At 46.7% G+C, this 13,492-nt stretch overlaps 1 protein-coding gene across 1 annotated transcript in view; it reads left to right on the top strand.

The window, feature by feature from the left end:
- P3H2 (prolyl 3-hydroxylase 2) overlaps positions 1-4,478 on the top strand; it is a 150,084-nt gene extending 145,606 nt beyond the window's left edge. The window contains exons 14-15 of the mRNA XM_004745256.2: positions 166-306; positions 3,497-4,478. Coding sequence (XP_004745313.2) covers positions 166-306; positions 3,497-3,589 — 234 coding nt within the window. The 3' untranslated portion in view covers positions 3,590-4,478. The remainder of the gene's footprint in view (positions 1-165; positions 307-3,496) is intronic.
- The last annotated feature ends 9,014 nt before the right edge of the window (positions 4,479-13,492 follow it).

Below are 13,492 nucleotides of genomic sequence, written 5' to 3'. Positions count from 1 at the left end.
CACGGGTGAGGAAAGTGAACCAACCGATGTCTACTCCAGCCCCAGGATTCCATTATTCTTTGATTCAAAACTTGACCTAAATAATCCCATAGAAGGATGGAGAAAGGGGTTGTAGAGATTCTCCTGATATGGAAAGGAGGGTCTCATTTTCACCTTCTTCCTCAGGCCTCTATCAAACCAAAGTGTGGCCGTATGGTCAGCTTCTCTTCCGGAGGAGAGAACCCACATGGAGTGAAGGCAGTCACCAAGGGCCAGAGGTGTGCCGTGGCTCTGTGGTTTACCTTGGATCCACTTTACAGAGAATTGGTGAGTGTCTAACCCCCACCCCCTGAAGGCCAAGCAGATGTCCCAAAGACCTGCTTTGTGAACTGATTTATCTGAAAAGTCCATTAATTGTTCCATGACCCTTCAGGGATCTTTAGAGATCATAAAATCAATCAAACTATTATAGAGTCCTTTCTTTCTGGTTTCCAACACTGGTTGTGTTGAACATATTTTTCATGATGAAGCAATTACACAGCTGTTGTTGTAGTGTGAGTCTGAGAGAAAGAAGAGGGGCTGGGAAGGTAATTTCTTGATCAGGGAGGTTCTAATAAGAAAACGTTTGAGGAAATAGTGATGGCAGTCCTTAGTTAGTCTTGAGCTTATTACCAAACTGTGGCATCAAGAGAGAAGAACCACTTTCTGCAGGGCACCAGGAAGACTTACCTATTTTCTCAACAAACCATTAAGACAAGCACTGAGGGGTGCCTGGGTGGCTCAGTCAGTTAAGTGTCTGCCTTCTGCTCCGGTCATGATCCCAGGATCCTGTGATCGAGTCCCACATTGGGCTCCTTGCTTTGTGAGAAGGCTGCTTCTCCCTCTCCCTTTGCCTGCCACTCCCCCTGCTTGTGCTGACTCTCTCCCTCTCTATCAAATAAATAAATAAATAAATAATAAAACATTTTACAAAAATAAATAAAAAATAAAAAGAGCACTGAATAATTTATGAGACACGTGTAGGAGATGGTGAGTCAACCTGAAAAGTTTGTTTTTATTTACTATTATTAACTTAAATATTGCATTTAACATATAGTTTTTATTATACTGGAAGTAGACACTTAACCTGGACCCCATCCTTCTGGATGCCCCCCACCAGAGCTTATGGTCTCTCTCAGGCTTTAGAGGGAGGAGTTAAGACCAATGGGTGGAAGGAAAATGTCAGCTCAACATAGAAATTACTTAAAAATTGTTCCTACCCTTTGGTGGAGTTGTCTGCCCTGGAATTAACAAGTTCCTTGTCCCTCCATTCAAAGCCTCAGCAACAGCTTGGCATGGGATACTGACACTGAAACTGAAACTGAAACTTCACGGCAGGGGCTAAACTGGTGTCTTTGTCTCCTTCAGCCCCGGGTACTGATGAGTTATGAAAATCTAGTCTTTAAAACAGCATTCGATCCAATTTTCTCTTTGGATACCTAAATTGGATCCAATTTAGTCAGAAACTGTTTAAAATTCATTCCTGTGTCTCATGCATTTTGCCATGCGATCTAACTCACACAGATTTTAGGTCACATTCTGTAAGCATTCTTTTACGTACTTCACAGATGTTTATGGAAGATCTCTGTGCCTGAGCAACCCTGCTCAGTAGGCCATGGGGGTACCACGGTGACAAAGCACTGTCCCTGACCATGAGGGGCTTGGAGAGGTCTGCAAGGAAGTAGATCTAAGACAGCAGTGCACATTTTGTAGGGAGCATCAAGGAAGACTGACTTGTAGAGGCTCACTCCCTGCTGGGGAGATGAGAGCCAGGTGCCCAAAGGGACAAGTGTCCTGGTCCTGACTGGAGGGGCTGGTGGCAGGCAGAACACTCAGTTCTGAGAACTTCAAGAGGCACTGAACAGTCTTCCTCAACTGTGATTCCTTTCTTTCCTTGTGCTTGTCCACTCGGAAACACCAGCACCTCCCTCCCCCAACTGTGCTCCTGCACCAGGGAATCTAGGCAAATGAGCAGATGGGGAAGATGACAAACTCTTGGAACATCACCACATTCTTTTCTCTCTCTAGTGTTCAATTCAGCAACCATGGAGTCCGTTTCACTGCTCAGTATCCCAACACTCTCTTCCAAGATATTTTCCATCGAATAAACTTAACACAAAGTAAATTCTCTTGGCTCCTTCCCAATTCAGAGGGTTCGGAAACTTCTCCAGAATCGGGGCAGTAGCGGCATCTAGTGGTCACAGGAGAGAATGACCAGAGCCTCATCAACTACTGGAAAAATGAGCGTATGGGATTCCCAGGCTCCACATTGTGATCAGCAGGGCAGTTTTACAGACTACTGACATCTGTCTCCATCCGCAAACATTCTGGCTAAATTGATAGAGAGTGTGACCCAGGCATGGAGAGCTTTAAAAGCTCCCCAGGTAATTCGAATGTACAACAAACTTTGGGAGTCCGGAGCTGGGCACCTCTTCTCAGATGGAATCCCTGAGCAAGGATAGCCTATGAAGGAGTCAGCAAAGCTGGCAGATTTCCCTGCTGGTTGTAGGTTGTTTTAAAGGTATCAATTCTCAAAGAGTAGTTAGCATTGTAGACTCTGAAGAATGCACGATATCGGAAGCCTGGAACCTCAAACAACAGGAACCCGTACAAGGGTTGAAAGCATGAACCAGACGGTAGCGTGGTTGGGACCGAAATGCTAGGGGCCCCTCAGAAGCACGTGCGAGCCGGGTGTTAAATGGGGGCACGATCTGGAAGCTGCAGCAGTTGGGCTTAGGGGTGGTGACAGCCCAAATCTGCCGTTCTCTAGTGGGACTGATTTTGCCTCCTAGGGCACATTCGGCAAGGGCTAGAGACGTTTTTGGTTGTCAAGACTTGGAGGGTGGCTCTACCAGGTCCCTGTAATGGGCAGAGGTCAAGGCTGTTGCTAAACATTCTACTAGGTTTAGGACCACACCCAACAACAAAGAATTCTCTGGCCGGAAATGTCAGGAGTGCCAAGGTGGAGAAATCCTGCCCTAAACTCAGGCAGCCATAGCGGGCACTGTAAAGGGGGTGGAAACAGGCAGGAGAACGGACAGGACATGGTGATTTATCTGGTCCAAGGAGTCATGGCTGGGCTTGGAGGGCAAAGCGGTGAGCAGAGGCGGTCTTGACTGAGAGAGAGAATTGGTGAACAGGATGGGCATAGGTGTGTGGGGGAGAAAACACTGACTCTGGCTGGAATGCTGGATTGGAGCCCTGAGTCAGAGATGCCTGTGGAACCACAGTGTAGAAAGGGTACTAGTCGGTTGACTGCATAAGACTTCCGGGCAAGAGAGAAATCTTGGAAAAATTACTGCTTAAGACAAAAGGAAGTCAGGAGAAGGCACCACTGCGGGGATGGAGATGAGGGTCCTGAACCGGACCTAGCTCCCATCTCTGCACACAAAGATACCTGGAAGTGTTTGGGAAGCACCTGCCGGTGGGAGTGACCATGGCTCCCGTAACAGAAATGTGTTGGTTACCTGTTTTGCAGGAGCGGATACAGGCCGATGAAGTGATCGCCATCCTGGATCAGGAACAACAAGGAAAGCAGGGACTGAATATCAACCCCAGGGATGAGCTATAAAAACGAGGGAAAGAAAAGTTCTATCAGATATTTATTTAAATTGTTAATCTTATGAAAACCCCTTTATTTTTGTACAGAGCCATGATATAAATTAACAGGTCAATCCGAGTCACCAGATCCCCCTGCTGTGCCTACGGATGCCCGCTTTGCCTCACTCAGGCTGTCCGTCTCCATCTCTCATGGGGTCTTCTGTCCCCATGTCCTCCGCACACACACTGACGCACGCACATGTGCACGTCCTTTGCTGCAGATCCGAAAGCTCTGGCAGAAAGAATAAGTTTGTTCTTGACAACACTACACCTGTCCTGCGTGCTCCAGTTCTAAGGTTAGCATGTGACTGGACTCAGAAGGCTTTCGGACCCCGTGCCCTTCAGCAACACCCTCTTCCAGTATGGAGGCCACAAGCTGGAGTCCAAGGAGCACCCAGCAGGGTTTATGCTGCCTCCATGTCCCTGATCCTCTTGGAAGAGCGCTGTAGGTGATGGAGAGGCCCAGCATCACCAGGCTCCTGGTGGAGTCACTGGCCCTGGTATTTTCCCCGGAGAGCAGACTTACACTGGAAGCTTCGATTCCTCCTCCCCAGTGCTCCAGGAAGGACTGCCTTAAGACTTGTGTCTTTAGAAAAGGTTGTTCGGAGGGTTGAAGTAGAATGACTCCTCACCCTTGTACCTTTGGAAGAAAATCTTCAATCCCGCCTGAATTGGAACACCATTGACATGTTGCCCGAGTGTGGGGCCCATTGGTGAGAAGGGACATTTTGTAACAAGTGGATTTCGGACTGATTCCCATCTTCAGCTGCATGTATTTTGGTGTCCCTTGTCTCGGCTGCTCTCCAGTTCCCAGATTCATGCTTGTGTCTGATTGTTTAATACAGGGAGGCTGATCCTAACACCTGGCATTTAGTTTTCTTCTCCCAAATGTTTGGTGTGTCTTTAGGTAATGGTTTTGTGGCTTTGGGGATAGCCCAGAGACAACACCTGGCTATGACTCGTTTTGCTGATGTTTCAGGGCCACAAGGAAAGTGGAAACAACTTTTGAAGGCACAGAAATGGTTAACAGAGGTGTTCCTCCAGAGAACATCTGGTCCCTGGCCAGAATGCTAAGGAAGCCCTGCAAAGACATTATTCAGGGTGACTGGGGTGGTTCCAGTCTTGGGAAGGCTACTAACCAGTGGCAGAGATTACTTGCCTCTGGGAGGGGCACTGGCACAGGTCGTAGTTCTTTAGAAAACCATCAGATGTAAACGTTCAAGGGAAAATCACATTTATTGGTTGCCTTTTATGACCTTGGTCGATGGTTAAGCACATTCATCCTTTGAGACTGAAAAACTGAGTCATAGTGAGTTATGTGCCATCTGTTTTCCACTCAACCTTCGGTTGGGAGAAGGGAAGGAACGTTAGGTTATAATCCCAGCTGGGTCCAGTATGCCCTGCTGTGTGACCTGGAGCTACTGTCTTTTCCTTTCTGGGTTTCAGTTTCCTTTTCTGAAAATGACATACCAGCTTATAATTATTTCCCAAGCCCTTCAGCCTCTTGCTTTAAATACAACACCGAGCCAATGAAAAACACAAACAAAGCCGATTTTAGAAATAGGCACCATTACCACCAAATTTACTTGAGCAAACGTTTTGAGATTTGGGAAGGGGTTCTTCCTGCGTCTATGTGATTTGAAAACTTTAAACCCAATTTTAGGGCAAAAACTCCCCGAGCTTTGGGAAGGCCGATCTCTGTTTGCCGTCTCACGGAGAAGTGTTTGCTGGCACACAGATCTGCTGATAGGAGAATCTGGGCAAGATCTAATTTCTGTTTTCTGGCAACGAGGCATCAACAAAGAAAACAGTCTTTGGCTCCTTGTCGTTCCCGCTTCCTGGGTGCCGTGGGAGCTCCAGGAGAGGCTGGGACTCCGGCACTAAAGTGGGGATTCTGCCCCACAGAAAGTGGAGGCCGGCCTCCAGAGCTGTGTTATGGGTCTCCTCTCGTGCCATGGGCTGACTGCCCAGGGCGGTGATTCCTGTTTTTCAGGCTGCCCGTGCTGTTATACACCTGGGACATCGTGTATCCACTTTTTTTAAAGACTTTATTTATTTATTTGACAGAGGAGAGAGAGTGATCACAAGCAGGCAGAGAGAGAGGGGAAACAGGCTCCCTGCCGAGCAGAGAGCCTGACACGGGGCTTGATCCCTGGACCCTGAGATCATGAACTGAGCAAAAGCAGAGGCTTTAACCCACTGAGCCACCCAGGTGCCACTGCACTTTTTTTTTTTTTTAATATTTTTATTTATTTATCAGATAGCGATCACAAGTAGGCAGAGAGGCAGGCAGAGAGAGAGAGACAGAGACAGAGGGAAACAGACTCCCTGCTGAGCAGAGAGCCCAATGCGGAGCTCAGTCCTAGGACCCCGGGATCATGACCTGAATCGAAGGCAGAGGCTTTAACTAACTGAGCCACCCAGGTGCCCCTCTGCACTTTTCAATCAGCTCCCCATCCAACCAGACATAATTGTGTTCAGAGAGTTAGGGAGTGTCATCGGAGGACTTGAAGCCGATCTGAGCCAGGGTTACCAAGTCAAGTTTATGTGAGAATGTCTGGCCCAGGGTGTGGCCACTAGAGGAAGGGGTGCCTTTTTGATTTGGCTGGAGAAGGTGCTTGTTCCCCAGCCTCTGGACCTGGAGAGGTGGGTCTGTGCAGAAGGGGGTGCTTTTTCTCATTCACTCAGCAGCACTGTCTGGAGACCACCCGGGCCTAAAGGCCCACTTTCTAGGACCTCAAGGCCAGTCCTCTTCAGCTAAAGCACTTGGGGGACTTCCACTTGTCAGATGACCATTGGGTGAAAAGCCTGCAGTTTCACAAAGCTTTTATTTTTGTCCTCTTACTGCTCTGGGTGCTTGTAAGCCAGAGCTTGCTCACGCACTAGAACTCGGGAGGTGTTCTGGGTACAGATCCTGAGGCCCGCTTTCCAGATGAGGACATGGACAGCAGTGAAAGGAAGCTGCGGCCTGTGGTCACTCAGCTTGGAATGTTTTTGTGTGAGATCGGAATATAGCCCTTTGAACAGGAGGGAGGAAAAAAGTACCAGAGATGTTTGCTCCCTTGGCTATGCTTCCAAGCATATTAAATATGAAATAATACATTAATGTGAAGAGAAAAGTACAATTTTTTATAAAATCTGAACTTTTGCTCCTCTCTCTTCTTCCTGCTGAGTGATATGTGAAGGCGTATTTCCCCTTCTCTCCTCAGAGATGTATTGAATACGGGTTGTGTAATTCAATGAGATCAGCCCCACTTTGGAAAAAATCCCATGTGCCAGACTCTGCCTTCATGAAGCTCACAGAAGGAAAGAGGGTTCTAGTTAGGTGTCTTTTTCCTCTTCCTTCAAAGCAGAGAGAATCTTGAGCATAAATTTCTTCTTGAGGAAACACCGACGCGGGACAGAGTGATATTCTTGGATATGTGGGGTACTTTCTTCAGAGCCCTGATTATAGTTTATTTGACAAGAAATTTTAGTTTTAATGCAGTCTTCGTCATTACTGGGCACAAAGCATTTTTTGGCACTTATTCAGTTGAGGAGAAGCCATGGAATGAGTCACTACCATTTAATAATATATACCTGTGAGTTTTAATTGAAGTACAAATGCTGAAATATTTCACATGAGACAGCCACAGGGAACAACTCCCTCACTGACGTCAAGGAAGGAGGTAATGGGGGCCACCTCACCAATGCCTTATGCCAAGTAATGAAACATTCTGAGGTGACTGACGGTGGTATGGCTGAGAAGTGGAGAAGACTTTAACTGTTCCCACATCCAGAACTCCCCAGGGGTACGGGAGCCATTTGGCAAAAACTCTAAACCACAAGTTAGATTCAGGCCCTTGGTTACGATCCCTCTTCCTCCTGCCAAGAAGCCCACGATGTGAAGTGACCTCCCCACCTAGTCCCACAGCCCACCCGCAAATCCCCTACTCCCAGGTAATTTGATGTTTTCAACATGAGACAAGAGGCTATTTTGTTTGGGACCTGGTTGATTTCTTCAGACATATTGAGACATGTAACGTCAACCACTCTTTGAGCTCACTGCTGAGCTGGAGATGCAGACTCATGGGGTCAGACCTTCGCCCTTACCTTCCACCCCTGGAAAATCACCACGTTCTCTGTACCTCCTGCTGCCCTGTGAGACCAAACAGCGTCAAGTCTGGAACAATCTGATCATCCATCTTGGCTTGCTCTGCAGTGGATGGCATCCGCCGTGTAAAAGATTGGCATGGCGAGTCATGGTTAAGGGCTCCCAAGAAAAATAACCACGCAAGATGTTCCTGCCCTCTCTTTTCCTGCCACACATTGCTAGGAGGACAATCTGAATGGTCCTTTCATTCAATATACAACACAGCTCTTCTAGCCACTTGATAGGATGTACCTGAGAGGAGGGGGAACATAAGGTGACAAGAGCAGAGTTTGAGAGCCTTTCCACTCTATGGGCCCTCCCCGGTCATCTGTTTCAGAGGGGCCATCCGCCTGCATTCTTCATGCTGTCTCCACTTCAACAGTGACCTGGGTGTCATCCGTCCATCCGTCTCCCCTCTTGATGGCAATGTGATGGCAAAGGCCTTGGAAACCTGAACCAGCTTGTAGTTCAACCTTCCCTTCTTCTCCCACGTTGCTGTGTCTGCCTCCGAATTACAACCTGCTGGTGGGCGGGGATAGAAATGAGAACCAGGGAAGAGGCATTACCTGCCATGGCTCATCTTTTTCCACTTGTAAATCATACATCCCATTGTTTCAAAGGGTTGTAATCATGGTTGGCATTTATAAAGCTTTTTTATGGTCTCGAAGCACTTGGCAATCATACGTAACTGCACAATTATCTTGAGAGACACATCAGAGCAATCTTCATTTTGTAAACAGGGAAAATGAATGGTCACAGCAGAGCGTTCTGGTGAAGCTCCGGTCACTCATGAATTCGTTAATCAGACGGTTTTTGAGTGGCTACGTGGCAGTGAGTTTAAGGAGGTACTCGAAAATGACCAAGGTTCCATCCTCCCGTTTGAAGAATTCAAAGCAAAGTAGAAAAGGAAATAAGATTGTTTGTGTTATATGCAGACAGGGAATCGTGGAACACGACATCAAAAACTAATGATGTCCTGTGTGGGGACTAACGTAATAATAAAATAAAATAAATAAAAATGCTAACTCTTAAAAAAAAAAAAAGAAATGCATATAAACAAATGAAACAATACAAAATGAGGTGAGTGCTGTGAAAAAGGGTTATAATAGAAGCAGGGACAAAAAAAAAAAAAAAAAAAAAAGAGCCACGGGAAGGGAGAGAGAAGGGAGTGGTTGCAAAGAGGGAAAGCGTCACAGAAAAGGTGACCTTCAGCAGGGTCTCAAGTCCTGGGTTTGCAACCGATAAGCAGAAGCGAACCATGTGACCTCTCATTCCACCACAGTGTCCTCCACTGAAAAAGCATGGCATTTGACCTGGGTGATTTCCCGGGTTCTGAAACGTTAAGCTGTCCGCGAGAGAGTTCATATAAAAGCTGGTGTTCCGGAAGGGGGGGTGGGATTTTTACTGCGGATCGCCCTGGGAAAGCACTTTAATGAATGCTGTGAAAATGCAAATAAATACCAGTTTAAAAGGAAGTTTTATTTTATTTCCTCAGGAGGAGGTATATTTAAGTGGGTGGGGTGAAGCTGCCGAGTACCATGATTCTTACTAAAAAGCAGAGGAGCCGCGAGTGTCAGGGGAAGCAGACGTGAAAGCAATCCTTCAGGGGCTTCTTCCAGTGGCCTAATCCGTTGCCGGGGAGTCTGAGAAAATTCCTATCTCACCTGCCGTGGAAACAGCCGACTCTTTCAAAGTCTTCACCTTTCATCTCAGAAATGGGAATAATGAGTGTTTCCCAGCCCACCTGAGGATAGTCGGGTGCGTTGTCTGAAAAGCCTAAAGCATTTAGGAAAATGAGTCAAGCTTTTAGTAAAACCAGGAATCTAGGCAATACTTTCAGGGACAACATCTCTTCTAAGGTCGGGCAGGGAATAGGGTTTCAGAGGCTTTAGGAATCCTTGGAAGTAAACCATCTCCAGCAGGAGTCAATGGGGTCCATTTGCCTCATTTCAAGCCAAAGGGCTGAATAGGACGTCATGTCATGTGTACAATCACACTTACTCTGTTTGGTCCCTGTACCCGTTTTTGGTTTGTTCAACTTTTTAAATGCCTTTGAAGGTCTTAAGCAATTACATTGCTTAGATTTAGAATAAATGATAGAGCCCCGAGGCTTAGAAGCCAACTTCAAGGCTTCTGATCACTGGAGTAGAATCCTGGGCTCTGGTGATGTTCCAGCGTTTCACACATTTGCTGAACAGACACCAGTATTTCTACTTGATTTCGAGTTCAGAGTGTCAAGACCTTTATTCTCACAAGATAATAGGAGTTAGAATTACACTTCTTTGAGGTGAATATTGGTAAGCAAGTAAGACCTGTTAAGCTTTTTCTTCTCTCGGTATCCCAAGATAAAGTTATCACAACGTTTTCTAGCAAATTTAGTTCTGAGTAATCATAATTTGAAATGTGTCCTGCTTTTAGCTACTTAATACAAGTGAAGAACAGTCATGAAGGCATTGTTGGCCCTCTCTTGACCGGGGAGTGTCAAGATTCCTGAAACAGGAATCCATTTCCCTTCATTGTTTATGGCACGGTGGTCACTAAGTGTTTTGCCGCCCTCCAGTAGACAAGGTCGTGATTCACATACAGGGAAGAAGATGCCCGGAGAGGATGATTACTTTGTCTTAGGTCAAAGTCACAGTAGCTGTCAGTTTCCTGAGTGGAAACTAAGTGTTTGGACTCTGTCAGGACACTGCAGTTCTGACCATTTTTTTTTAGGAATCGTTAGAAGGCAGGAGGAATCCATACGGACTTATGTGACCTCAGGACTCACCCCTCTGCACACCCCAGTGGAAATCTAGAAGAAGACTACTGTCTTCAGCAAGGTGGTTGCTTCTGGGACTCTGAGTGTGCCAGGTATGATTATGGGTCTGTTCAAACACGCTCCGGTCTCCTCCCGGGGAGCACTTTGAGCCTCCTCTGAACTTCCAGGCCGCAGGGCTGAGCACAGGGTACAGATTTTTTTCTCAGCCATTTGGCATCTGTGTAATGATTTTTGTCTCTAAGGGTAATGAAAGTACATCAGATGTTGTTCTCTGTACCATGAACTTGGCTTTGAAGCACCAGTGATCCACTTCAAAAGCTCGGCACCATGTGGAGGTTCTGTCTCTGGGGACTCTGCTCTGTCGAGGTGCACCCGTCAACCTGGGACACAGTGCCTACCAAGGCACTTACAACTAAAGGCCAGTTGTCAAAGATGTCAAAGGTGACAAACTGGCATACGGAAATCTTCAAACCACACAGCCTTCAGAATCAGCATAGAGTATACATCATGCTTTGAATGTTGGGGGAGGGGTGCATCATTTACATGCAGAATGATTTAGAAATTAAATGAAAAGAGATAGAGTGCCCTTCAAAGCTCAGCATAGGGTGCTTTTGGTTATTGTTTATCTGAAGTCCTCACTAACCTGTCCAGAGCTGTTTAGACTAGAAAGATGATGCCAGTGTTGGAAGCTTAAGGGAAAATCACAGACACAGTAAAGTTCTGTTTTTATAATTCAGCAAATCAAGACCACTGCAAACAGCGGACTCCCATGCCGGAAGGAGTCTGGAGAGCATCTGGTCCTACACCCCTTATAGAATTTAGAGTTGGGGACACGAAGGCCCAGGGAAAAAATTTATTGACCCATCTTTCTACAAAAGTTACTAGTAGAATCTGGACTTAAATCCAGGTCCTCTGACCCCTGGTCCAGGTCACCATCACAGAGTTAGGGTAGAGCAGCAAGGAAGAGGGCAGGTTTTGTGCCCCCCAGACAGGGAATATCTGCAGCCTTTTCCCGGCTCTCTGCTTACAGACACGTTTCTTATCCCCCCATATTCAATGTCTTTGTAAAAGAGCAAGTAATACTTATCTGTTGAGTTATCTGAAGATTTAATTGAGCCAAAGGAAGGAAAATGTCAAACATCTAGCAGGCAATCATTAAAAGGCAATTGTTATTTTTACTACATGAAAATGTGTAAAAAGAAGAAAAACGGATAGGACTATGATTTCTCCAGCAATGCTTTTTCAGCTCTCATGATTTTTTTTTTTTCTTTTAATGCATTCTCCCCTGAAACATCTTGGAATCTTCAAAGTTAATTTTCATAGTGTTAGATTTAAAAATGATATCTGGCCATAAACCACACCCTTCGTGCTGGGGCCGGGGCACAGGAGAAGGGAAACTTGTTCTACAAATTTGAAAAGGTGTTTTAATTCCGATTTAGTTGCCTGTCACCAATCTGGAAGGAGATGCTGGCCTTCCTGCAGCCACGTCACTGGGCCCTTTTGACCTGCTCACCTCCCGCACTGGGACATTTCAGTGGCTTTTCTGAGCCAGCATTTTAGAAGGCACATTTTTTTTTTCCTGTTCCTTTTCCTGAGCGTTCTCTCACTTTCTTTTCAGGGTGCAGAAAACACAGAATCAGAGCTTAGCAGCAGATGGCACTATCAGCATACTTTGCAGTAAGGGGTAAAAAAAAAAGAGAGTCATTCATTCATTCATTCATTCATTCTGATAAGTCCCGATTTAACACTGAATGTGTGTTCAGCATTGAGAGGGTTGCTAAACAGAAGAGGTGGCACTTGGGCCGGCTGGGAGGAGGCTTGCTATGCGAGGACCCGCAGGGGACCTGTGTCAGCAGAGGAGGTATGTCCGGGTGGTCTTTGGAGAGAGCAAGATTGGGGCAGGCTTAAACAGCAAAGGAGGAATTTTTGAGGAAGTTGGTCTGGAGCTGTTCCTTTAAAGGCTGAGTAGAATATGGAATGGTGAAAAGGCAAGGCGGGAACTTAAAATGGACTGTGAAAGCAAAGAGGCCTCCACTGTGGCCATAGACACGATTCCTGGTGGCCACCTCTCTGACGGGTCTGACCTCTCTCGCTTTGCATGAGCCTCCTGCCTCCCATGGGTGGCTGGTCACACAACCAGGACCTCATTTGGCCCTTGCCGCTATCCTGTGACGTCGGCTTTGCTCCTATGATGGTCCTAATTTGATGAATAAGAACATCGAGGCCTTCAGACGGAAAGGGACTTGCGTAAGTTCACACCAGCAGTGTCTGGTAGTGCTGGAATCTAGAACTCAGTCTCGTCCCAGCTCACGCAAGCAGGAAACCGAGGCTCTTACAACACAGGCTGTCACAGTGAAGAGAGCTTGGGACGCAGAGTGACAGTATCAGTTTCAGCTGTCAGGCGGGCTTCAGGTTACCAAGGGCCTGACCAAGAGCTAGGCTGGACTGTGGTGTTGGAGCTGATCCTGTAAACCTCAGGGAGGGTTCTGAGGTTTGGGGAAGCTAACGATGGGTGTCGGTGCTGCAGCTGCCTACACGGGATTGGAAGGATAGGGACAGGAATCAGGGAGACCAATGAAGAAAATGTTACAGAAATTAAGGCCAGGGGTGGAGAGCAGATGGGAGTGCTCTATGCCAGTGGGGAGGAGATTTTATGTTTGTCATTAATTCTTGGCACGTAGGAATGAAACAAAGCCGACTGACTTTTAAAACGACTGGTTTTTAAATTCCCTATAGATGGGGCACCTGGGTGGCCCATTCAGTTAAGTGTCTGCCTTTGTCTCAGGCTCCCCTGATCTACCAGAGTAGGACTCCCTGCTTAGAGGGGAGCCTGCTTCTCCCTCTCCCTGTGCCCCCTCCCCCACTTGTACACTCACTCTCTCCCTCTGCCACTCCCCCTGCTTGTGCTCTCTCTCAAATAAATAAACAAAATCTTTAAATTAATAAATAAATTCCCTATAGACTACACATCTCCTCATTGC

The sequence above is a fragment of the Mustela putorius genome, unplaced genomic scaffold (genome assembly GCF_011764305.1).
Source record: "Mustela putorius furo isolate JIRA1106 unplaced genomic scaffold, ASM1176430v1.1 tig00003834_pilon_pilon_pilon, whole genome shotgun sequence".
In the NCBI taxonomy this organism is placed as follows: Eukaryota; Metazoa; Chordata; class Mammalia; order Carnivora; family Mustelidae; genus Mustela; species Mustela putorius.
The sequence above is the reverse complement of the archived record's forward strand: the minus strand, read 5'-3'. Positions and strand labels throughout refer to the sequence as shown.